General features: G+C 39.5%; 2 protein-coding genes across 2 annotated transcripts; both read left to right on the forward strand.

Moving 5' to 3' along the window:
• The first annotated feature begins 1344 nt into the window (after positions 1 to 1344).
• On the forward strand, positions 1345 to 3966 carry LOC143605836 (salutaridine reductase-like). Its single transcript, XM_077081813.1, has 4 exons — positions 1345 to 1648; positions 2847 to 2918; positions 2985 to 3164; positions 3586 to 3966. The coding sequence occupies exons 1-4, from the start codon at positions 1397 to 1399 to the stop codon at positions 3964 to 3966; spliced, it is 885 nt and encodes a 294-aa protein (XP_076937928.1). The 5' UTR covers positions 1345 to 1396.
• A 480-nt stretch (positions 3967 to 4446) lies between these two features.
• LOC143605834 (short-chain dehydrogenase/reductase 1-like) lies at positions 4447 to 7792 on the forward strand. The gene is made up of 6 exons (XM_077081811.1): positions 4447 to 4582; positions 5513 to 5564; positions 5661 to 5958; positions 6666 to 6740; positions 6924 to 7112; positions 7412 to 7792. Exons 1-6 carry the CDS (start codon positions 4447 to 4449, stop codon positions 7787 to 7789), a joined length of 1128 nt encoding a protein of 375 aa, XP_076937926.1. The 3' UTR covers positions 7790 to 7792.
• The last annotated feature ends 16559 nt before the right edge of the window (positions 7793 to 24351 follow it).

Genomic DNA, 24351 nt, shown 5'->3' on the forward strand with positions numbered 1-24351 from the left:
GAGCCCGGGCTTTACTCGTTTAATTTACACTGAGCTTAAGTTTGAGCTTGATTTGTTTTGATCTCTATTTCTAAAGCTCAAGGTCGTCTAATGAGTGGCTTTTCAAGCTTGAAGTTCGACTCGTTTACTGTTTATTAATTTATTTTTATATATTTATAATGATTTTTATATATTTTTTTTTCAATTTTAATTTTATATATCATATAAATTAAAAAAATATTATAAATGATAGGCTAGCAAGCCAGCTCGAGCTCGGGCTCATTTAAGTCAGGGTCGATCTCAAGTAGTTCATGAATAGTTTTACTCGTTTGAGCTCCTAGTGGCTAACTCAAGCACCTTTAAAGCTACTTATAAATATATATCAATGTTTCTGAAACTAGAATGCTCATTTACTTGAGAAACTACACATTTACCACACGTCTTGATACTACTATGCTATAAGTAACTACAGACTTATAAACGATGATGAAAACATAAAATTTTATATTGACATTTATATAAATATATTTATTTAATCTACAAGGAACTTCAGATCAAATCGTTAAATATGAAATCAAGTCAAATTTAAACAAGATCGAGACTGAACTATGAATATAGAGTTTGTTTTTTTAAGAGAATTAAAGTTTCATGAAACAAAATTTATCATACTTACGAATCTACAAAATATAAGTATCACAAGTTAATAGGTGTACCCATTACCAATAAGTAAATCCAACATCTAACACTAATGACTCGTAAGGCATATGACGGGAATAAAAGTCAACGTGAATATAACTTTACAAAGATAGCTAACCATACATAATCGTTAATCTCTTTTTAAGAGCATTTTTCGTCACATCATCATCACTCTTTCTAGCCAAAAACACTTATATCGTTTAATCCTCCTTCAATCATTACCACTTTACATGGCGTTATTATAGAAACACTCATTCCCATTCATGTCCATATAAGAGCATTCTCATCCAACCCCTTATAATATGTGAGGGGCGTTCTTATAATTTAGAGAGTGATTCATGGTGTTGTGAGTGAATGATTTTTATATTTTAGAAAAAATATGATTTTTTTGTATATTTGTAAAGTTACCGTTCATCATCTATAATTTTTTAATATATTTTGAAATGGTTGTGAGTGAAAGAAAAAGAAAATGTAATAATAAAAGACATAAAAAGTATCATTTAATTGAAATGAAAAAAAATAAAATAAGTTTTAATTTGATTTTTGGTTTGAAGAAAAAGGGTGAGATGAGAATGATGTCTCGTTACGAATGGTATAAAAATATCTCTTTTTACAAACTTGGTGGGCACGTAACACTGCCCGCAGACCAAATAAATCAACCTTAAATCCTCCGAATCTTTAAACTCAAATCAGTTTTGAACTCCTCTGTTCTGTTGTTCAAATGTCAACGATTGCAGTTGTCACAGGTGGAAACAAAGGCGTTGGTTTAGAAATATGCCGGCAACTGGCTGATAATAAAGTCAACGTGGTGTTGACCGCACGAGACCAAAACAGAGGCCTTGACGCCGTCGCTAAACTGCACTCGTCCGGCTTACCTGACGTCATTTTTCATCAGCTTGACGTCACGGATCCGAGCAGTATTGCTTCGTTGGCAAGTTTCATTGATTCTCTGTTCGGAAAACTCGATATATTGGTAACGATTTGATGTTATATTTTTCCAAAGCTCGAACTTGACTTGTGAGTCGGAAAGTCTTTTGAGCACGGTTCAGGCTTGGCCAGTGGCTCGTTCATTATTTATTAATTAGTTTAAGTACATTTTTAATAATTCTTTTATTTTGATAAGAACCTTAAACGAACCTTAGGGTATTAATTTATATATATGTATATATATATATTTATTTATTTATTTTTTATATATTGGCAAGAAAACTGAAAACCTTAAACGAGCTTAAGCTTGGCTCGTGAGTCATTTCCTCAGGTTCGAGCCCGGCTCGGGCTTGGCTTGATTATTATTAATTAGTTTATATAAACATTTAATTACTTTTTAATTTTGATAAAAACCTTAAACAAGTTTAAGCTCGGCTCATGAGTCATCTTCTCAAGCTCGAGCACTTATCAGGCTTGGCTCGTTTATTATTTATTAATTAATTTATATACATTTTTAATTATTTTTTCAATTTTGATAAAACCTTACGAGCCTATTCTCGTCTAGACCTCGAGTGTTGTACCTTAAACAAGCCAAAGCTCGGCTCAAACTCGGTTGTGTAGTATGAAATTAAGTAGTTAATACATAGAAGTCCAAAAGAGTTAAAAAATAAAAATTCACATGACTCATTAAAGCTCGACGAGCCTAAAAGATCTTCCCGAGCCTTGTACAACCCCGAGCTCGATAACTAAGCAAACTTTATTTTTGGCTCAAGCTTGGGCTTAATAACTAAACAAGCTTTATTTTTGGCTCGGGCTTGATAAGGCTCGCTTAGTTTTCAGCTTTTTGTCGAGCTCGGGCTCGATAACTCTATGCTAGCCTTATTTTTGGCTCGGGCTCGATGAGAATCTGCCCACTTTGAGTTTTTTTATCGATCCGAGCTCGGGCTCAATAATTCAACAAGCTTTATTTTCGACTCGGGCTCGATAACTATGCAAGCCTTATTTTTGGTTCGGGCTCAATGAGATTCTGCCCGTTTTGAGTTTTTATCGATCTGAGTTCTGGCTCGATAACTAAACAAGCTTTATTTTTGGATCAGGCTCGATAAGGATCGGCTCTTTTCATGCTTTTTATCGATCCAAGCTTAAGTAGCTCACAAACGGCTGGACTCGTTTGCACCCATGGTGGTTTATTTCATTTGTGGGCTAGTAATACTATACTTATATATGGAAGTAAAATGTAACAGGTGAATAATGCTGGAGTCTCTAGTACAATAGTTGATGAGGAGTCCTTTTGGAATTTAAATCTTCCATCTGAGGTAAACAAGTCGTAACATTATTATTTATGAAATGATGATTGTTTATATTATATAATCTTTTGATAGGTGGTAGATAAGGCTAAGCAAGTGAACAAAACAATAACACAAACATTTGAAGGTGCCCAAAAGTGCTTAGAAACCAATTATTATGGAACTAAACATGTCACTCAAGCTTTGCTACCACTTCTTCTTAAATCCAACTCACCGAGAATCGTCAACGTCTCATCCAAATTGGGTCAACTAGAGGTGAGCAGGGATGCAAATGAGCCGAGCTACTCGAGCTTGAATTGATAAAAAGATTGAAGCGAGCTGAGCTTTTTCAAGCCCGAGCACAAGCCTTGTATGGGCAGCTCATTTAGGCTCATCGAACCTTAACAAGCATTGTGTATTTTCTACTTTTACACTTCACAGTCAAGCTCAACCCGAGCTTAGGCTCGTTTAAGGTTTTTCTCAAAATATATAAAAATAATTAAAAACGTATAGTAACTGATTAATAAACATAAACGAGCCGGGCCCGAGCTTGAAAAACAACTCTCGAGCTGAGCTCGAGCTTGAGCCTGGTCAAGCTTAGGCCGGCTCGTTTACAACTCTAGAGGTAAGACACCATAGATGCGAGTATAAGTTTTATTATTTTTGAAATTTTAAGTTTATGTTTTCGTTGTTGTAGAATGTTCAAGACGAAAATGCGAGGAGGATTCTAAGTGATGTTGATGGATTGAGCGAGGAGGTTGTGGATGAAGTTGTGAAGGAATATTTAAAAGATGTTAAAGATGCAGAATTGATGGCAAAGAGAGGGTGGACTAGTAACGTTTCGGGGTATATCATGTCAAAAGCGGCTCTTAACGCGTACACGAGGATCTTGGCCAAGAATTTTCAGTTATTGTGTGCAAACGCGGTTAGTCCTGGTTTTGTTGCGACGGAAATGACGTTTTTTAAAGGAACTTCTACTGCCAAAGAAGGTGCCAGAGGGCCTGTGAGACTGGCCTTGATGCCAGACGGCGGGCCCTCGGGTCGATACTTTTGGACTTTGCAAGACTCCACATTTTAATATGAATAACTAAAATAAAACTAATAAAAGAGTGACATGTGTATTGTTTTTTTTTTGTTTTTGTTTTTGTGTTTTGAAAAATAAGAAAAAGAGTCGCATAAGAGTTTTATGCAAACCCCGTGTTTCTTGTTGAGTTTACGGTTTACACGTGTGTGTGTGTGTGAAGGTAGATTCACTTGTGAAACTTTAGCATATATGTCCGTCGAATATATAGATGCTAAGCTAGCTTCGTTACATTTCTCATGTGTGTAGTGTATAGTGTGAATCGCGCATGTAAAACACTTCTATAACTACTTGTTAACTTGCAATGCATTGGTGTGAGATTTGTCTTCAATTTATACTGAATAGTTTGGTCTAGAAGAGTGATGTAAATATAAAGGCGCGTAGGAACTATGTGTAAATGTTTATGAGGTCATAGGTGAAATAAATATGTAATGGTGATGTTTGAATTCTTGGCCTAGTAATCTTTCGGGGTATATCATGTCGAAAGCAGCTCTTAACACTTACACGAGGATTTTGGCCAAGAAATATCCGTTATTGTGTGCACGCGCTGTTAGTCCTGGTTTTGTTGCGACGGATATGACGTTTTTCAAAGGAACTTCTATTGTCGACGAAGGTGCGATGGGCTCATGAGACTGGCTTTGATACCAGGCGGCGGACCCCCAGGTCATCTTCCACTCCTTGCATCTGGTTGAATTGTAATAAGAATGGATCCAGTTTTAAGATCAAATTAATAAAAAGTTTTAAAAAAGTTAAAAACATGATTAAATATTAAAAAGAATCTCTGTATCCAATAAACAAATTGCTATAGAACTAATTAGTTAACTCAATTGTTAATGGAAAAAAGACAAATGCCAAGACTCTGTTGTATAGAAAATATATAGCATAAAATAGCAAGTTAGTAAATTAATTGATAAAATGTTAAATTATATTATTAATAAAAAGTGTTAGAAAACAAAAATTAATCAATTAAATCATAAAATGTTAAATTTAATTATGGTATATTGGTTTTTATTAATCTCAGCTATTGTCTTTTGGTCATTGCCGATTCCAACTAATAAATTGGCTACTAACAGTCCCAACTTTTAACGTATTTGTTTATAATGGTCCGCGACTAACAGAATCTTAACGTCATTAGTTTTAGGTAGTTGGAAAAACGTTTTTAACTTTACCGGAAAACACCTGAGAACCTTCTTGACCCTTAGAATATCACGTTCCATATATACAAGTTACAACTTTTTAAATAAACTTATTTGAGCTAGTATCAAATTTTCAACCTTGTTGATTTTAAGATTGTATATTAAATTGAAAATGACAAATATTTTCAAAACCTAATGAATAAACAACTAAAAACCAAATTACTATTCCCAACAACATGAGAACCACCCGGCCAGCTTTCGTCTATAAACTATTCATTTCTTATCTTATTCATATTATATTATCACCATATTTCCCGTTATCAAAGTGGACTAAATTATTAAACATTAAATAGTCCCATTAGTGACAAAAAAAACAAATTATAACATTGGTTGAACACATTTATAAGAGCTTTATTCCTTGCTTCAATCATCTCCAAAACAAGTTTATGGCATCACTAGGTGAGAATACCTATGCTGCTTCAACCGAACAGAGGTATCTACGTATATTATGCGGTTCTCATAGTTTTCACATATATGTTTGTATCTAGATTAAAGAAATGTGAGTCATTTGTCGAAGTTGATATTTCTTTGTTTTTGTTTTGATTTAAGAGTGGCGGTTGTAACCGGAGGAAACAAAGGTATTGGTCTAGAGATATGTCGACAGTTGGCCTCGACCAGCATCACAGTTATACTGACTGCTAGAGATGAAGGTCGGGGTTCAAAAGCCGCCAGCAAGCTCAAAGATTCAGGGCTCGCAAATGTTGTTTTTCATCAACTAGATGTTAAAGATCGAGTGAGTATTGCTAGATTAGCCAAGTTCGTGGAGTCTCAATTCCAGAAACTCGATATCTTGGTAAGTGTTAAAAGGTGTGTGTGGGTCGGTTTTGGGCTCAGCATGAACCAAAACAAGACTTTTGGCCGTTTTGAATAGTTTGTTTCGGTTTATAGGTTGGTTTCGATTTTTACATTGGAGCCAACTATACACACATTGTCTGACGTCTAATTCCACACTCTTTCAAGCATGCATCCGGATAGAGGTCACAGGGCAGTTTTGAACATGAAATTTCAAAGTTTGAACGTCTATGATTAGAACGACCGTCCAGATATTAGCCAAACGGCTGTTCTGACTAATAACTTTTCAAAGTTTGACCCCTTTATGATTGTACTGACTAATAATTTTTGAAGTTTTTTTTGGTCTAAACAGAAGGCTGAGTGTTTTGTGGATTTAATGATGTGAAATAAAACAGGGGTGGTGTAGCCGTGTAGCTATAACATGACCCTTTTACATTTGTGATTGAATAAAATTGCTCAAAAATAACGAATTTGGTTCCGAAACTTTTCGCCTAAAATTTGTTGCTAATCACATATTATATTTTTGATCCTAAATAATGAATTTAGGTCGTAACTTCAATAACAAACATTGAAACAAGTTATGTGCGGTTGGGTTCAGCGTTATGGTTCAGTCGGCTTTGGAGTTTTGTTCGGTTTTAATCCGCTCTTTGCTCACCCCTAGTGTTCATGTTGTGATTATGTTTTTTTGTCCCTGAATAATTAACACAGGTGAATAATGCAGCAGAAAATGGAATAATAGTCAATTATGATGAATTTATAGCCTTCAAGGATGGAGCTGGATATGTAAGTTAATACTTAAACATAATTAATACACTCTAATGAACATTTTTGTTTTAAAACAATGAATTGAAGTCACAAAACTTGAATTTGATTCAAAGTTATTATATGGATTATTGTCTAAGCGTCGATTAGAGCGATTTTAGAGTAATGTTTAAAAACGAATATGTTCTTGTATATGGTTTATAGATGGAAGTGAGCGACGAAAACGCACATCTTTTAGAATCGATTATAGAGCAACCTTATAATTTGGGAGACGAATGTATAAAGACGAATTATTATGGAACTAAAGCGGTGACCGAAGCATTTCTCCCCCTTCTTCAACTCTCGAAATCACCACGAATCGTTAATGTTTCTTCAAATTACGGAGAGCTAAGCGTAAGTAATTCACTCTTCACACAAAAATAATATGTAACGTTACATATGTAATAAGGGCTGGCAATTTGTGTCTGACGACACGCTTAACACAAGTATCAAACATGAGTACGGCTCGTTAACTACTTTATATGTCATGACTGTAAGACAGAATTTCAATTATTTAATAAAATAAAATAATTACATACCGCATTTTTTGATTAACAAGTCATATTGTGTCTTAAATAGCTACCCAATTGCCAGCCCTATATGTAATTGCAAACTATATATCTTTTATCATATGTATCATCTTGCTTTTATAGATGATCCATAGTGAGACGGTGAAAGCCGAGCTCCTTGATATCGACAGCCTTACTGAAGAAAAGATTAATGAGATCATACAATGGTTTCTGAGGGACTTCAAGGCCAATAAGTTGTTAGAGAACGGTTGGCCTTTGACGTGTGCGGCTTATAAGATTTCAAAAGCAGCAATTAATGCTTACACAAGGCTTTTGGCGCGACAGTTTCAAAATATTCTTGTCAACTGTGTGCATCCAGGCTATGTTATAACCGATATAACCTCTAATACCGGACACTTTACTCCTGAAGAAGGCGCCAAAGCGCCTATAATGGTTGCCTTGTTACCTGACAATGGTCCTTCTGGAGTCTACTTTAGCCGAATGGAAATAGCATCATTTTGATCAACAATACTATGATGATGTTATGTTACTTGATTAATTATGTCTTGATTAATAAAAATAATCTTTTAATTATGCAAGTTCATGCCCATGATTGTTGAGCTATGTGAATAAAAACAAAACAAGATACGAAAATCCATAATTATTCATTTATTTGCGTTCAATAATATTTCTTATTTCTCACTAAGTAGTGGTTGAATGTATGTATTTTCATTTAACATTTAATCTGGTTTTCTCTAATTACATGTGATATCTAATATTTTAAAGTTTCTGTAAACGTAAATTTGTTTCATTATATTTTTTTTACATAAACTATATTGAAAAAAGAGTCACCATTAAAAAATTGGTATAACACAACCATTATTTTACAAAAACAATTGTATCGGACATAATGCAACATTTTTGTTACCTAATGCAACTCTTTTCGAAAGTTACATATTGAAAATGTTGTATTTAAAAAAACCGTTACATTATGTAACAAAATATTTTGTAAAATTCAAAAAATTAACTTTTTGCCATATTATCGTATACGTCGTCATCCACGTTATCAAAACTAAAGGAATCTAACCCCGTTAGTGAAAAGCTGTTATGATATTTTTTAAAATTTTGTTTAACGTTAGCAAATAAGATAAAAGTTACGTTATTAAAATCCAATATCCCAATTTTTAAGTAGTGAGTTGTATTAAAAAATAAAGTACTTTATAAAACCTTTGCTATCCATTATTTCTAGATTTGATCTTAAATAGAAAAAGTAAAAGTAATTTAATTAGAAACAAAAAATTAGTTGATTGATCTACTATATAAGATTTAACGACTAACAAAGAGACAAGGCACACTGCCTGACGCAGACTCGGTTAAATGAATTTATATGAACACCGGTGTCGTGGCAGTCTGCATGGGTCGCTATGATGTATTGATATGTGTGTGTGGATGGTTAGCATGCTCTGGTTGTAGTTTGTTTATCCTATTTTTTAATAGTCTTTAATTTTATGTAATGTTTTCAAATTAATGTAATGTAATGCTTTAAATTAGTAATATAGAAATTTTTTAATGATTATTATACAAACATAATAGATTTATTTTAATTTATAAAAAAAAGATGTAGTAGTTTTCACGCATGTGAAAAGTTAAACCGCACGCCTCATATGTGATTCTATGTGGAAATAATGTGGCATCTATGTGGCAGTTTCACATGTGTTGTATGTGGAACAACACCCCATTGTCTATGAGGCTGTTGCGCCCTTCACCTTCTAATCAAGTTTCTTTTTCGAGTTCTGCTATCAAGAACTCGGCTGGCAAAACCAGTTCTTATGGCATTGCTTCATGCACAAGACACTTGACTTATAAAAAGGCGTCAAAGCTCCTAATGGCAACCTTGTTACCTAGATGATGATCCTTCTATGGTCCAAACTACATATATTTTTTATTTAAATATATGTTTAGTTTATGCACAGTTATAAATTGAGTTTGAAACAAAACTTACTTTTAAATGAGTCGATAAGCCAAAGAACTCTTTTACTCGGACCCGCTTAACCTGTGAGCCAAACTACCAATTTCTTCACTGTTTACTGACTTATGAGGATGTAGTGGTTGCGCGTGGATCAAATGAAGAAGATGAAGGCATGCGACTATGTGACGGGCACGAGCATTTTCTAAAGAGACAACAATGAAAAATAGCATTAAAAAACCATTAAAAGATTCAGTTGTTATGCATATTACAAAATAAATCCCAACAGGGTGTCCTTGATAATGTCTAAAACTTTTTAGGTGAAAGGTGAGAAAAAGTTTAGACCTTAAGTAAAAAGAGTATTTTTAGTAATATAGAAATCAGGAATGTGACGGGTATATAACTAATATGAAAATATGATGTAATTAACCAGGTGGCCACGACTGCGCATTGTAGCGATGGTAAAGTAAATCATACGATATTGTAGCAGTTCCGTTTGAAATATCGAGATGCGTCGAATAACCAACAGATAAAACCGTGTGAAAGTGTGAGCTGCCTCAATTTAGCATTTCAAAGTTCAAACTACAACACAAACTACTACACATTAATGATATCTTATTAATGGGCGTAGCCCATGGTAACAGAGTCCAAGCCCACTAGTATCGTATACAAATTATATCTACATTATTCTTTTCTCTTTTTCTTTCTTTTTTTTTTTCTTATAAAAATCACTAACATTTTTTTCCACACAGAAACATACTTTATGCTTTTCACAAAAAATTAAGATATATCTAACATGCTGAATTTGATATATCTAACATGTTAAATTAAGATATATTTTACACACAAAATTAAGATATATCTAACATTTTAAATTTGAGTATATTTATGTATATGGGGATGATTCATGCGAAAAGTGAAATCAGAGGTGTATCGAGGTGGGGGAGCCACACCCTTGATTGATATATTTATTTAAAAATATGAAACTAGATAAAAAAATTATCAGATCTAGTAAAATCTTATAATTATTGGACGCAAATAACTTTTTTTATCCAGAGTCCAACTAATTGACTATAAGTTAATGGGCAAACTAAAAGTAAAAATAATAGAAAAAAAAAACTATTTATATTTTTATCCATATCCACCTTATAATTATCGAGTCCAAATATTCCTATATACATGTGTTTATTGTTAAAAGGGTAATCATCATCAAATAAGTTTTGCTTATACAATTCGTTAGTGTTAGGACGATAGTGTCTTAGGGTCGGGCGCACCCATAAAATAACATCTAGAGTTATATTTACAATAAAATTCGGACCGACTTATGAAATACAGATAAAACGAGGAAAGTTGACCGGAAAAAATCGAATAGAGGAAATTAGTAATGGCGGTGGGTGATGCATGTTGAAGATGAAGACGTAATTAGAGAAATCAATTTTTTTTATTAAGTGGCAATAATTTTATGAAACATGAAGTTAACAATACTTTTCATAAAAAGGTGTTTTAATCTTTTCTTTTCTTTTTTTCTTTCTACCGACACTACAAGACGTTGTACTGCCATCACCACTTTGGTGGGATGGTAAAGGCTTTGGTCTTTGGGTGAGAGGTCCAGAGTTCGATTCCTGGCATTGGCGGTATAATGTAAATAGTAGGAGGAAAGCTTGAACATTCAAAAAAAAAAAAAAGACGTACTACATAAGTCGTTTATTACTTTTACGCTGTCAGTTTGTGATTCGTTAGATGTATGTTTCTATCATCATTATTGAAACCCAATTTCACACTCAGGCTGAGGGGTGTGGGGGGCGCGAGAGGGGGCGCGAGTGGGGGCGCCAGCCAATAATATTGTGACGTGTGGCAGAGAGAGAAACTTGATAAGATGGGTGTTGATTGTGGTGCTCGCGCCCCGGGACATGATGTGGAGGGGCGCGAGCGGTTTTTTTTTTATTTTTTTATAAATGTATAAAGTACTAAAAAAAAACATTATTCTTATTCTTCGGCTTGGTCTTCTTCGATCAACCTCTTCCGGATACGTTCCTTTTGTTTTTCCATCAGCATTTGGTCGACCGGATTTAGGTTACTGAAGTCTCTTGTAAGGAAGTCCAAATCTCTCATTCTTTTTTTTTTCCTTTTTGTCATTAGAGACCACCTCCATGGTTTTGTTGAATTTATTGAGGGATTCAACAAGATCGTTGATGTTTACGGCTTCCCCCTCAGCCGGTTTTTTCCCCCTGGCGTCCCTTCCCAATGGCCGCCTCCTCGGCGGTGAAGACGTTTCCTCCCCCGCAACGTTTAGGTCGAATCCAACCCGGCAATCCGACCCGGCGGAAGTGCTATACGCTCCAGACGATCTAGTTTTAGTCCGTTTCGGCCCTACTTCCGCATCAAGGTCCGGCGCCACCAGCTCAACCCACTTAGAACACCTTCTCAACCTCTCCCACACCTTTACACCGTCCCACGTCTTCACCGTCCCATACCTCCGCAGGCACTCCTGCTTCCACTCTTCGACAGTGAAATTATAAACCGCCAAATCGTCACTGCCACTTGGTCTCATACGACCGGCGTTCCTGTTGAACAGATTAGTAAACAAGCCGACAAATTTTCTGATTTCGGTCCACCGACCCGAAATCATATCGGCGTTCCGCTCTGTACTCCCAACGAGCGAATAGAACGTCTCCCTAACCTTTGTCCAAAAGACCTTGCTCTTTTGGTAGTCCGCTGCAAAATGCATAAATAAATTTGTAAGTCATTTAACTTTTTTATTTAACTTTTTTATTAAAAATCATTTTTAAAAACGTTAAAACAATTACCGCAACGCCGATCCTCAGAAATGACTATCCAAGCCCGACACAGGGCTTCCTTCTCATATGATGACCACGGAGTGGTTTTCCGTTTCGTCCTTCCAGTCGAAGCCGAACCCGACCCGTCCGTTGCAACTTGTTTTTTCCGGTGGACGCGTCTTCTTTGTCCCGCAGCTTCACCTTCTGGTTCTTGTGTCTCCGGAACTACAAAGTTAGGAGACGGTTGTATGTTGGATGGTTGAAAGCAGGATGATTGTTGCGACCCCGAATAAAACATCGCTTGGTCCGGTGCCGACCATAAATCGTCGTAACTGTAATCTGAATCTAGGTTTGGGTACCAATTTCCAGCCATGTTTTTAAAAAAGGTTTGGAAGATGGGGTGATTTTGGGTTTTGGGTGTGGTATGTGATATTGGTATGTGATATTGGTGTTGGTTTGGGTTTGATATAGGTTATATAGAGAAAAAAAAAAATTTTTTTTTAATAAAAAACGAGCCCAACGGCTCTATTCACGCAACCCAAGAACCCTTCACGCCGCTAGCCCATCCGCGCCTGCCTCTTTTTCCGCGCTCGCGCCCCTCTCGCGCCCCTCTCGCGCCTCGGTGGTGTGGTGCTCGCGCCCCAGGGCGCGAGCGGAAGGGCTTTCGCGCCCCTTCTTGCGCTCCTCACCCCTCAGCCTCAAAAGAAACTAGCCACAATGTGGGTCATTATTTATTATTATTATTATTAGCGTTATTATTTTTCTTTGGATCGACCAACTAAGTAGCATCATGTACTTTGTACGTGGCCCTAATTGGCTAAAGGCAGCCAGAGCCGGCTACGAGTCCGGACGGACGGAGCCTCTAGCGGTCCACCTATTGAGGGATTCCCCAGATAAAACCCGACCCTCACGTCCGTCAAACGGCACGACAGCGAAGAGCCGGTAAAACCGGGTTAGATCAGGACTCGAACCCTGGCAAGCCAGGGTCATCCCTCATATCTTCCATATAAATTGATGATAGTGAGGTTCGAACCCCCTATCTCTCACTAGTAAAGTGAGTAACCAATCATATTTGTTGGAGCTATTATTATTATTATTGTTATTATTATTATGCCAAATGAAAATAAATAATTCTATCTTTTGTGTATTAAACGATAATAATCCCAATTTGAAAAATCACCATCAACGATTCTAACTTTCAATTATTTTTGTCTCAATGGATTCCCATTAAAAAACACTTAACGCCGTTAAGTTTTTTCCTAAGTTTCAAACTGATATTTTAGGGCTTTTGACCTGAAGAACGATACGAGTCAACTGATGTAAAACTTGTCTCGAAACGGTGATTCAGATGACTTGATTTTTGTTAATTGGAAATTCAAATACCCGAACTGAAACATTGATTTGTCGCTTGGATCACCGTTTCGAAATAAGTTTTACATCAGTCAGATCTTATCGTTTTTCCGATCAAAAGCCCTAAAACATCGTTTTGAAACTCGGAAAAAAAACTTAACGGCGTTTAGTGTTTTTAACGAATGTATATTGAAACAAAAATCGTTGAAAGTTAGAACCATTGGTAGTGATTTTTAAGTAAGAAAGAAGAAAAAACTATTTTTCCGGCAGCCTTTGATTATCCGGCAAGGGCTACAACGTTCAGATCCATTAGATCTAAGGTGGGTCCCACATGAGTAAGTTTGGCTATTTTTTTAACAAGTTTTTCTTCCAACATGACTAAGTATTCATGGTTGTGGGTCGAATCATAATTTGAAATAGAATACAAATATAATATTTATTATTAAATGATTATAAGTCAAGAGGTGGGTTATTGTAGGGCCGGCCCTGGGGTGTGTGAGCTGCACCCCAAGTCAAGTAAGTTTCGGGGGTTCAAACATTTTTATACATATATATGTTTGATATATAAAATATCTTGAGTTAATCGAAGTCGTCAATTGGTAAAATTCGGTGTTTAAAAGTCACTTGAAAAATAGGTTTACCGGATAACTTTGCCCAACGGCGGATCTTGAACATCTAGTATGGATGGGCCGAAAATCACGTGACCCGAAATTAATTTTCCTACCTCTAAGGAGACCAAATTCATGAAGGAGTCCAAATTCAAGCACCAATAATTCTAAACCTTAACATACCAAATTAAAAAAAACACCGAACTTGTTGTTTGCCGAATGTCTGAATTGTAATTCTTGAGCACTCGTGACTCCACCCTAGTCTATTGGTCTGAGTCTTCTTTGAACGACCTGCTCTGTTCGATTTCAATTTTCACACTTTTGCGCCTATACAAAAACTATTCTGTTTTTGTTTGATCAGGATTGAGAGTGTGGACTTATTGTTAGATTTCTTTTACTGTTTAAAAATAGTTTGGGCTTGGGCTTTTTTGTTTAAAAAAAACTGGGTTATGGGGTTTTCTTTACACTTATTAGGTAAATGGTTTCCCGTTTTTTAGCTTTAAGGAATTTATTTAAAAAAAATCAAGTGTGGGCCGGATATAATAATATGGATGTCCGGACACAATTAATATGGATGGGCCCGACTCAATAAATATAATTTTTTTTAACTTTTTGGAAAAAATTAACAATACTAAGTGAAAAAGTTGGATGGGCAAGGTGGGCCTTGGCCATATGATCCGTCGCTGACTTTGCTGAAAAGTTTGGTGGTGTAGATTTCAACAAAATCAAGTTTCAAGCAATGACAAAAATAGTCTATGCTCTTTATTTCATAATTAGATATATTATTTGCATATTCAGCCCTTTTAGTTATACTTCACCCTTAACTTTTATGTCAACATACCATTTAAATCCTTTAAACAATTTAAAAAAATGAGTTTATATTAAAATAACTATATTAATTTTAATAAATTTTGTATTAATAATTCATATAAGCATTAAGTTTAGGGTTCAAAAATTTGAGTATTACATTCCTATTATGTTTTTGTTATATTTATTGTTATGACATTAATCGTCGTTTATAAAAATTGATTTCAGCTTTGGAATCCTCAGAGATGGCCTTGATAATAACCCCTTATCGTACGATAGGTACGTCAGATTTTTAAACATTGATTTCAGTTTTAGAATCGAATCACGTGATGGCATTGTTATCATAAGTGAACCTAAATCTAATTTCACAACTAATCCATCGATCATAATACAAAAATTGCAGATCTAATCATCTAATCATAAAACAACTAACTCGTCTCGAACTCAAAATTTCCAAGCCGCGTTCTAAATAGAATTAATTTGTAATCACAAAACAAAAATACCAAAATTGCCGACGTGCAAATTCAAATACAAATTATAATTACGCTCAGATTTAACTACACTTAATTAGACCAAAGATCACGTTCAATTAATACGCTCAATTAGATGCTCACAATCTCATATATGAAATTATAACTTGAAATTGAACACTGAAATCACTTCATATCATCCCGTAGATCATAAAATAATCATCAATTTCATCATAAGAACATATCTGAAAACGGATTTGAACAGGAGATACAAACACGAATTGACTATCAATCAATCAATCAATCATACCCAGTAAAATCCCACCGACAGCAGAGCTATAGGTAGGGTCTGGGGAGGGTGGGATGTAGGCACACCGTACCTCTATCCAAAGGAATAAAGAGGTGGCTTCCAGAGAGACCCTCGGCTCTAAGAACATGTGTATGAAGCAAAAAAAAGGAAATCAAAGTTTAACAGTTATATAAAAAACTACTACTAATTATAATAATATTAATAAAAAGGTCACAGTTTAACCGCAATATAAAAGCTAATAATAATAATAATAAAGTATGTAAGGGAAACACGAATTGACTATGACTTCTAAAAACGAGACTGTTTTCTCAAAGTAAGTTTTGGATTGTATCAATTTCAAATTTACTTCATTGTAAGCCTCGAAGACGGATTGAAGCACGGGCCAGTTAATTAGGATGAATCAATCAATAAATTAATTAGGACAAACATATTAAAAAAACTTACAATATTGCCACCACGTGCTTTTAAAATCAACGGAGAATTTAGTCACGCACGTTTTTATACCAATAGGATTAGTGTATTTTATCTTTAATCCATAAGTATATACAAATTTTATCGAATACTACTATAAGTCTAACGAATTCAAATTCTAATATTTAATATCAAATGATTATCCTTTCCACCTTTTAATAATAATTAAAAAATAGTTAAACAATTCCTATTTTTAAATATTTGAATTTAATATCTTATTTGTGGCCTAGTGATAGGAAGACTTGGGTTCTACATGGAGATCAAATTTGATCCTCACTTGTGTCCTTTTGGGCGGATACTAGCAATGGTGGATTTGAGCTAGGCCTTATGAGATTGTCAGTTCGGATTCCGAGCCCACCTGGGTTTTTATTCTGCTCTTGCGGTGACACAACGACTGTCAATTAGCAACCAGCGTGGGCCTGGTTAAGACAATTTTGTCTAGCCAGAGTGGAGCAAGGGCTCTCCAAATTAAAGAGAACGATAGCCTAAACACAAAAAACAAAGTCGTCATTCTAAAAAAAAATATATGTGATTTTAATGCTGTGTATGTTTTGTTGTTGTTATCATATTTAGTTATTAATTATATCTTTATCTAAGAATTTTGGTTATTTTTTTCATAATAAACAAGCGTGTTTGTTATAACAATTTGAAGAAACGTGGATCTACTCGCTGGTAGCAGATCTACTTTCCTCGGGTTTTGATTGTACTATTTCACCGATGGTTCTTCTGGATCCGTGTTCTTCCACCTACAAAATGAACAACGCCGTTAACTTACCCCTTAGAAAGGGACAGAGGGGTCCTCTTTGGGGTAACCCTCCGGCGTGAGAATAAGTATATGGTGGAGAAGATAATAATGTGTCAGTAAGGGAATCTCAAGAGTATTGCTTAATATCTGAATACTGTATGATTGTGTGACTGTGTGTTTGTATGTAACTGACTGTGAGTGAATGTAATTCAATATGATTGAATGTGATATCACTGCCTGTAACTGTCAATGATTGAGTATGAATGTCCTCATCAAAGTGGAGTTGATGCTGTATTTATAGTGCTAGGGTTTCCACTGGTTGGGCTCAACCTCGTTGGCCTCCTCCAATCGCACCGCGCCACGTGTCCTCTGGGACACCTGGCGCTTTCTCGTTGGTTGTAATCACGTGGTAGCACATGTGTCATGCTGAGTTGTCGACCTTTCATTTGGCAGCTGTCAACATCAGCATATTCTTACTCCTTAAAAAGATGCCTTCTGGAAGGTTGTCTGACGTGCACAATCAAGGTTGCCCTAATCCTGATTTGGATAAGGACGAGGTCGATTATGTGCATGTGTGATTTGCGCCAATCCTGAGGATGCGCGAGGTCTTCTCTTTATTTTCACGCGCAGATATTTCATGCGCAGATGTGATATGCACGAGCATGTGATATGCGCCGCGCGCTGGTGCGCCGCGCGCATATGTGATGCGCGAGCATATGTGTGCCTGGGCAGATGTGATATGCACGAGCATGTGATATGCGCCGCGCGCATATGTGATGCGCGAGCATATGTGTGCCTGGGCATATGATGCCTGAGCATGTTTTGTATGCGCCATGCGCATAGGTTTTGGCTTTGTGCCTTCATAATGTGTTTATCTTGTGGGTTGACCCGCCTTGCTCGGTGTTGAGGCGGGTACATACCTCTTCAAGCCCCCCAGTCTAATGTGTGTCTTATCTCGCGCGAGCGCGGTAAGATAGATATTAGACTTACTGATTTGGTCTTTTAATGGGGTTTTGTCGTTTTCTTGGTTGTTTCCATCGTTGCGCGAAGTTCTATCCATTTGGTTGAAACGAAGGGTCCAAACACGTGGTTAGTTGGTGGTGACGTGCACCGTAAACGTGTCAGACGTTTCGTGTGCTCGAGGTGCTACATTTGCCTTTCATGTCCCCTCGCACAGCTGTCTTGAACACGTGTCGCGCTCGCATTGGTTTGCACCTGCGAGTGGGGGCGCGTCTCTGCTCCGTGGCAGGTCCGTTACGTTTTCATGTCACCTCAAACAGTGTCAAGGACACGTGCCGCGACCACGTTGGCTTACAGCTGCGAGTGGGGGCGCGTGAAATCCGATCAGTTGCCAAATTTCTCTCTCCTGGGCCTATAAAAGCAGGCCCTTAAGAAATTTTCTGTCTTCATCTTCATTGTTGCAAATTTTCGAATTTCTGCCTTTAATATTCTGATTTGAGTGTATTCATCGTTTCGAATCCTCGATTATCTGCTGCTGCAGTTGTATGTCTGATAGTTCAGACTCCTCTAACCCCTCCATCACCTCTATTGCCTCCCGAAGACGCCGTGTGAAATCTGTGGTGATGTCGACATTGAAGCAGAGGGGCAAGGGGAAGAGGGTTGTTGAGACCACATCGGAGGAAGTAGGGAAGACCAAGGCCCCGAAAAGGTGGAATGAAATCCCCTGCAAATTGAGGCAGGCCGATCTCGACAGCCTCATCTCGTCACAGGGTTTTCCCGCCCTGTTTGGCTGCATGTTGCCTGGGGCCGGGCAAACGGCGGCGGACCCGCCTGCCGGCTATATTTCACTGTACACCCATTTTTTCACCCACTGCAACCTTCGTCTTCCGATGACAAGGTTTGTAGGCGCGGTGTTACGTTTTTTCGGGATTCATATATCCCAAGTCCATCCGTTTGGACTTGTGCGCATGACTCATTTCGAGTTCATGTGCAAATCACAGCGCGAGGGGCCCACCCCTCGGCGCTTTCAATTTTTTTACAAGCCCAAGATCCAAGATTCTTGGATCTCCTTTATTCCTCGCAGTCAGAAGGTTAAGTGCTGCACCGTATCATTCAAGAGCCTTCATGACTGGTCTGAGAGGTTCTTCTACATCAGGGCTGGTGTAATCCCCATCCGCATGACGATGCGCGCGATCGATTCTGCGCCCGCGGATGCGGATGTTATTAAGAACCCAACCGGAGCCTGGGTTAAGAAACTGTCCGCCGAACCATCTCCCGCCAAGAAAATTCGCGAGGAGGCGCTGGTGGGGGTCGGCATGAGTAGGCTGTGGGCCGACAGCGCGCTTGAGCCCATTATCCAAGTCGACGGGTTGTGTAAGTTTATTTCATTGCTTTATTTCTTTTTCTGCGCGAACATAATTCTTTTGCTGATATCACTTGACTTGTTTTTGCGCAGTCACCAAGGATTATATCCACGCCGCTTATGATGATCAAGTGGAGGGTGGCTCCGTCGCGCTTGGCGCTGGGGAGGTTGGTTTCCCAGATCGCTTCTATGACATGTTCATCCCAGTGGATCTGGAATTTGACTTTGATAGTGACGCGCCTGGTAAGCCTTCGCACTTATGCTTATTCCTTTAGAATACCAAAGTTTATTAACAGTTCTGTTGCTTGTATTTGCAGATGCGCTCGAAAACTACGAGCTGGAGCTCGCGGAAGAGGAGGAGGAGGAAGAGGAGACGCCCCTACTAAAGCGCAAAGCTAAGGGGAAATCTGGCGCAGGGGGCAGTAAGAAACAGAAGAAAGATGACACCCCTGTCGCTCATCCCCATGCTCAAACGAAGGGACCTAAGGAAACCCAGGTGTTTACCACCAAGGTTTCTTTAGCTTCCCTGCCTGTGAAAGTGGGCAGACCTCCTGTCCACTTGAGGTATGGTGGCGTCACCTCCTCCGTTCGCGCGGCTGAAGAGAGAAGCAGTGTCGCGTCTGCGACAGGTATACTTTGCTTATCTTCATCTGATTGAATTATTATTAAACCTTTGCTCCTTTGAATGTTTGCAGGACCGGCGACGGTCGCAGATCAGCCCGCAGGCGCCACAAGGTGCTGAGGCTGCGCCGGGGGCTGCTTCGAAGTCCCCTGTTCTACCCTCTGAAAAGGGTAGAATGAACTTTATGGCGATGTTCGCCGCTGCGAACAGAATTGCGCCAAGGTATGTTTCGCACATTTGTCTTCTGAATTTTTTCTTTTGGATCCAGTCATAAACCAATTTTCCTTGTTGATTTGTTCATAGGAGTTGTAGCTGGCGTACAAGTTGCTGGTGACACTCCTGGCGCCGTTGCCGGCGCCGCTGGTTCTGCTCCTGCTCCTGCTAGTGCTGAGTCTCCCTTATTGGGATTACAAAGGAGCAGGAAGCCGTATTGCGCGCCGAAATGGCGACGCCGAGACCCTCCCTCGCCTCCTCCTACACGCAGCCCTCCCCGCGAAACTGGTTTGGAGCCCTCTAGGTCGCAGGAGAAGAGGCCTATTGAAGAAGATGAGGAGGATGAGGGGGCTCAAGCTGAGGACTCCTTGGGAGACCGCGCCAGCCCTGCGATGCCACAAGACTTCGCAGCGCAGACTTCAGGTGGGGCTGGCGCTGACTTTTCTGCTTCATCCCCGCAGGTATGTTTTAATTTGTTGCTCCGCTGCGCGTACCTCCATATAAGTATGTTTTATGACTTAGAACATTTCTTGTGTTTTGCAGGGAGGTGACCACGTTTACCGCCCGAGATGGAATATTAATGAAGACAGTTCCTTCCAATCCATGGGCGTATGCGAGGACTTCTGGGCTCATGCCGTGCCTCCTGCTGAAAAGAGGTATCAGGAGGAGCGCACCCGCGCGGACTTGCTGAATGACCATATTTTCGCTGGGTCGGCTTTCTTTGCTGCCTCCCAGGAGCTTCGTCGTGATTATATTAAAGTACGCGATTCTCTTGTGGAAGCCCAGCGAGAGGCTAAGGTGGCCGCCTGGAACCTTTCTGATGCTCGCGCACGAGCTGAGAAACTCCAGGCGGAGCTCAGCGAAAACCGAGCAAGTGCCAACACCGCCTTTATTAAGCGCGGGCATGAGCTCCAAGCTGCGCGGGAGAAGCAGCAGGTGGCGGAGGCCGAAGTTGCCAAGTACGCGCGGAGAGTGCGTGTCTTGGAACAGCAGGCGGAGGCGCGTGACCAAGCTATCGTCCAGAGTATCACTGAGAAATCATCACTGGAGAGCGAGGTTGCGCGCCTGAAGAAGGAGTTGGCGGCCGCGCAGGCCGATAGAGATGAGGCCTTGGCGACGGCAGCGTCCAGCCAGGAAGCACTTGATGCTGCGCAGGCGGAGAAAGAAAAAATTTTGGCGGCAGCAGCGTCTGATAAAGAGGAGCTAAAAAAGACCAAGGAAACTGTTGAGTTATTAAACTCCCAGGTTCCTGCCCTCGAAACGTCTGTTGCTGGCCTCGCGCAGGATCGCCAATGGCTGGTGTCACAGGGCATGACTCGTTGCGCTTTGGCGATGAAATATTCCGCCGAGTTTCAGGCCCTTGTGATGGACTGCAATGCTGCCGCGCGCTTGGTGGGTCGAGCTGAAGGGTTTACGGATGGGTATGAATATGGCATGTTGAAGAAGAACCCATCCGAGTACCCTTACAAGAGCGACGCGGCCTGCGCGGACATGGCCGCGGTGGGGGAGAAGTATATGAATACTCCCATCCCCATCCTTATGCAGGTACCTCGACCTTAATGAGTTTTTCTTGATTAATTTTCCAAGTGTTTTGTACTCAATACTTTTCTAATGATTTGCAGATAGCTGCGCTTGCTGACCAGCCCGACCTCGGCGCGCTAAAGAAGTTGCTCGATGAATGCGAGAGGGCTGGTGGCGATGATGGTGGCGCGGGGGATGTTGCCCCTGCCAGCGGCTCTGGCGCGGCGAAAGAATCTGCTCCTGACACCGTCGTGATAGAAGACTCCATTGAGGAGGAAGAACTTGACTATGGTCAGTTCGGAGATGAGGAGCGGGCCGCGCCAGATGCTGAGGGAGATGATGAGGGTGATGAAGCGGCTGACGTCGACGTGGAGACTTGAGAAGCCCTTCATCAAATTTTATATATATTTTTTTTTTATACTTGTAATTTGTAACTCATCATACTTGTAAATTTCAATTGTATGGAATGAAACTTGTTTTTTCTTTTTCACATCTTGCGCATTTCCATTCATCTCTTCATGTTTGCTTGTATAGATATAAGATATGCTTGCACGTTAAAATAAGAACAAGGTTGTAAGGAAATTATTCACTTAACCATAGTCCTATTTTGTAAGTGGTTTCGCAGTATCTTGTTTATGCTGACATGCGCGATATCTTTTCTCAATTCCTTTTTTGCGCGTCGTTGTCTCGCGGTTTTTATATGGAAGTATGAGTTTTAGCCATTACATGTCAGCATGTGTTACTCAGATATCCACTATGATTCCGCGCGCGACCTCGACCTGAGACCTTAACAACTATGATATGGCATGTACTTTGCCTTAGTTGTGTTTAAGGATTTTTATGATCAGGCTGCGCGGGATGTAAGATGGATGTTTGTGAGTGTTTTGAGCTAAGGCTCTTAGTTTTGGGCTAAGGCCCTGACGTTTTTAGAGTTAAGACTCATTAACGTGTTTGAGCTAAGGCTCGTAGGTTTGGGCTAAGGCCCTGACGTTTTAGAGTTAAGACTCGTTAACAGCGTTTGAGCTAAGGCTCGCGCATGTATGTTTTACTTCGTTTTATTTTGTTTTGAAGTCAATATAGTGTTGTCATATTGCTCCAAATTAATAAAGGAAGTGTGAAACATGTATGCAAATGTAATAGAACAAATATTGAAAGATAGCGCGAATCATCATTCATGATGGCTTAAAAGCCTTGATTACATATTTGAACTTTTACATGAAGCATTTTCTAAGCTGTGCCGCGTTCCACGCGCGCGGTATCTTTTTTCCATTCAAATCTTTTAAAGTGTACGCGCCTTTCCCCAAATCTTCTGAAATTTGATAAGGTCCCTCCCAATTGGGGGACATTTTTCCTGGGGGTATCGCGCAGCTAGCTTCATTGTTTCGAAGGACAAAATCATTTTTCTTGAAGTGGCATTCTTTAACGCGCTGATTATAATATTTTTCCAGCTTTTTCTTGTATTTGGCTTCATTGATGATAGCCGCTTCTCTGCGTCCTTCAAGCAAGTTGAGGTCCAATCTTCTTTCGCGCTCGTTATCAGTCTTGCTCATCATGAGTACCCTATGGGATGGGCATCCAATTTCTGCTGGGATCATAGCCTCTGTCCCATAGGTTAGGCTGAACGGGGATTCGCCATTGCTAGTTTTGCTTAATGTCCTGTGCGCCCACAGGACATTAGGTAACTCTTCGACCCAAGAATGGGATTCTCCCTCCAACCTTTTCTTCAGCCCATTTAACAAACTTTGATTCGCGCGCTCCACTTGGCCATTCCCTTGAGGGTGGTAGACCGAAGTGAAGATTTGGTTGATGTGCAATTCTTTGAGCCAGCTGGATATCTTCCTGTCAGTGAATTGTTTGCCATTGTCGCTCACAATTTCCATAGGAAGGCCAAAACGGCAAATGATGTGGCTCCAGATAAATTGCTTCATCGCCTCAGCTGTGATTTTTGCTAGTGGCTTGGCCTCAACCCATTTTGTGAAATAGTCTATCGCCACTACCAAAAATTTCACTCGCCCTTGCGCTTGCGGCAGGGGCCCCACAATATCAATGGCCCATTTGTGGAAAGGCCATGCAGAGGTCACCGGAATCAAGTTGTTCTTTGGCCGCATGGTGTTTGGCGCGTAGCTCTGACATGCCTTGCATTTTTGTATTTCTTTTAGCGCATCCAAGTACATGCCTGGCCAATAGTAGCCTGAGCTCATTGCCTTGGCAACCACCATGCGCGGGCCAGCGTGTATTCCGCAGATTCCTTCGTGAATCTCCCTAATCACATAGCTTGCTTCTTCAGCATCCAGGCATTTCATGAGCGGTCCAAGGTAAGAGCGTCGATATAATGTACCATCAAGTAGTTCATAGTTCTGCGCCTTGTGTCTTATCTTTCTCGCATGTGCGCGATCGTCCGGTAACTTCCCCTCCTTCAGGAATTCCATTATTGGAGTTATCCAGGATGAAGGGGTTGTATGAATTACAAGGACAGATTGCGTTTGCACTGACGGGTTGCTCATCACTTCCACCCTGACATCTTTGCCAAAGTGATCAAAATTAGTTGAAGCCATCTTACTCAACGCGTCAGCAGACTTATTTTCGCTGCGCGAGATGTGTATGATTCTGAAGAAGTCAAACTGCTCAACGAGCTTTTTTGCCTGCTCTAGATATAGAGGCATTGTGTTTTCCTTGGCGTCATAAAGGCCGTTGACCTGAGCAGCTACCAAGTAAGAATCAACATGGGCCTCTAGCCTTTTAACTCCAAACTTGCGCGCAATGCGCAGACCAGCCAGCAGGGCTTCATACTCAGCCTCATTGTTGGTACTCTTGAAGTCCAATCTAATAGCATAAGTATATTCATGATTATCAGGGTCCACCAGTTTGAGGCCTGCGCCGGACCCTTCGCTGTTGGAGGCT

The sequence above is a fragment of the Bidens hawaiensis genome, unplaced genomic scaffold, assembly GCF_021521415.1.
Source record: "Bidens hawaiensis isolate Kalapana, Puna unplaced genomic scaffold, B.hawaiensis_p1.1 tig00071652_1, whole genome shotgun sequence".
NCBI lineage: Eukaryota > Viridiplantae > Streptophyta > Magnoliopsida > Asterales > Asteraceae > Bidens > Bidens hawaiensis.

Coding starts and splice junctions, on each gene's coding strand:
- LOC143605836 (XM_077081813.1), top strand. CDS start 1,397: ATGTCAACGATTGCAGTTGTCACAGGTGGAAACAAAGGCGTTGGTTTA. Junction 2,919..2,984: donor ATTTAAATCTTCCATCTGAG/GTAAACAAGTCG, acceptor ATCTTTTGATAG/GTGGTAGATAAGGCTAAGCA. Junction 3,165..3,585: donor CCAAATTGGGTCAACTAGAG/GTGAGCAGGGAT, acceptor TCGTTGTTGTAG/AATGTTCAAGACGAAAATGC.
- LOC143605834 (XM_077081811.1), top strand. CDS start 4,447: ATGTCGAAAGCAGCTCTTAACACTTACACGAGGATTTTGGCCAAGAAA. Junction 4,583..5,512: donor AACTTCTATTGTCGACGAAG/GTGCGATGGGCT, acceptor CACATTTATAAG/AGCTTTATTCCTTGCTTCAA. Junction 6,741..6,923: donor TCAAGGATGGAGCTGGATAT/GTAAGTTAATAC, acceptor TATGGTTTATAG/ATGGAAGTGAGCGACGAAAA.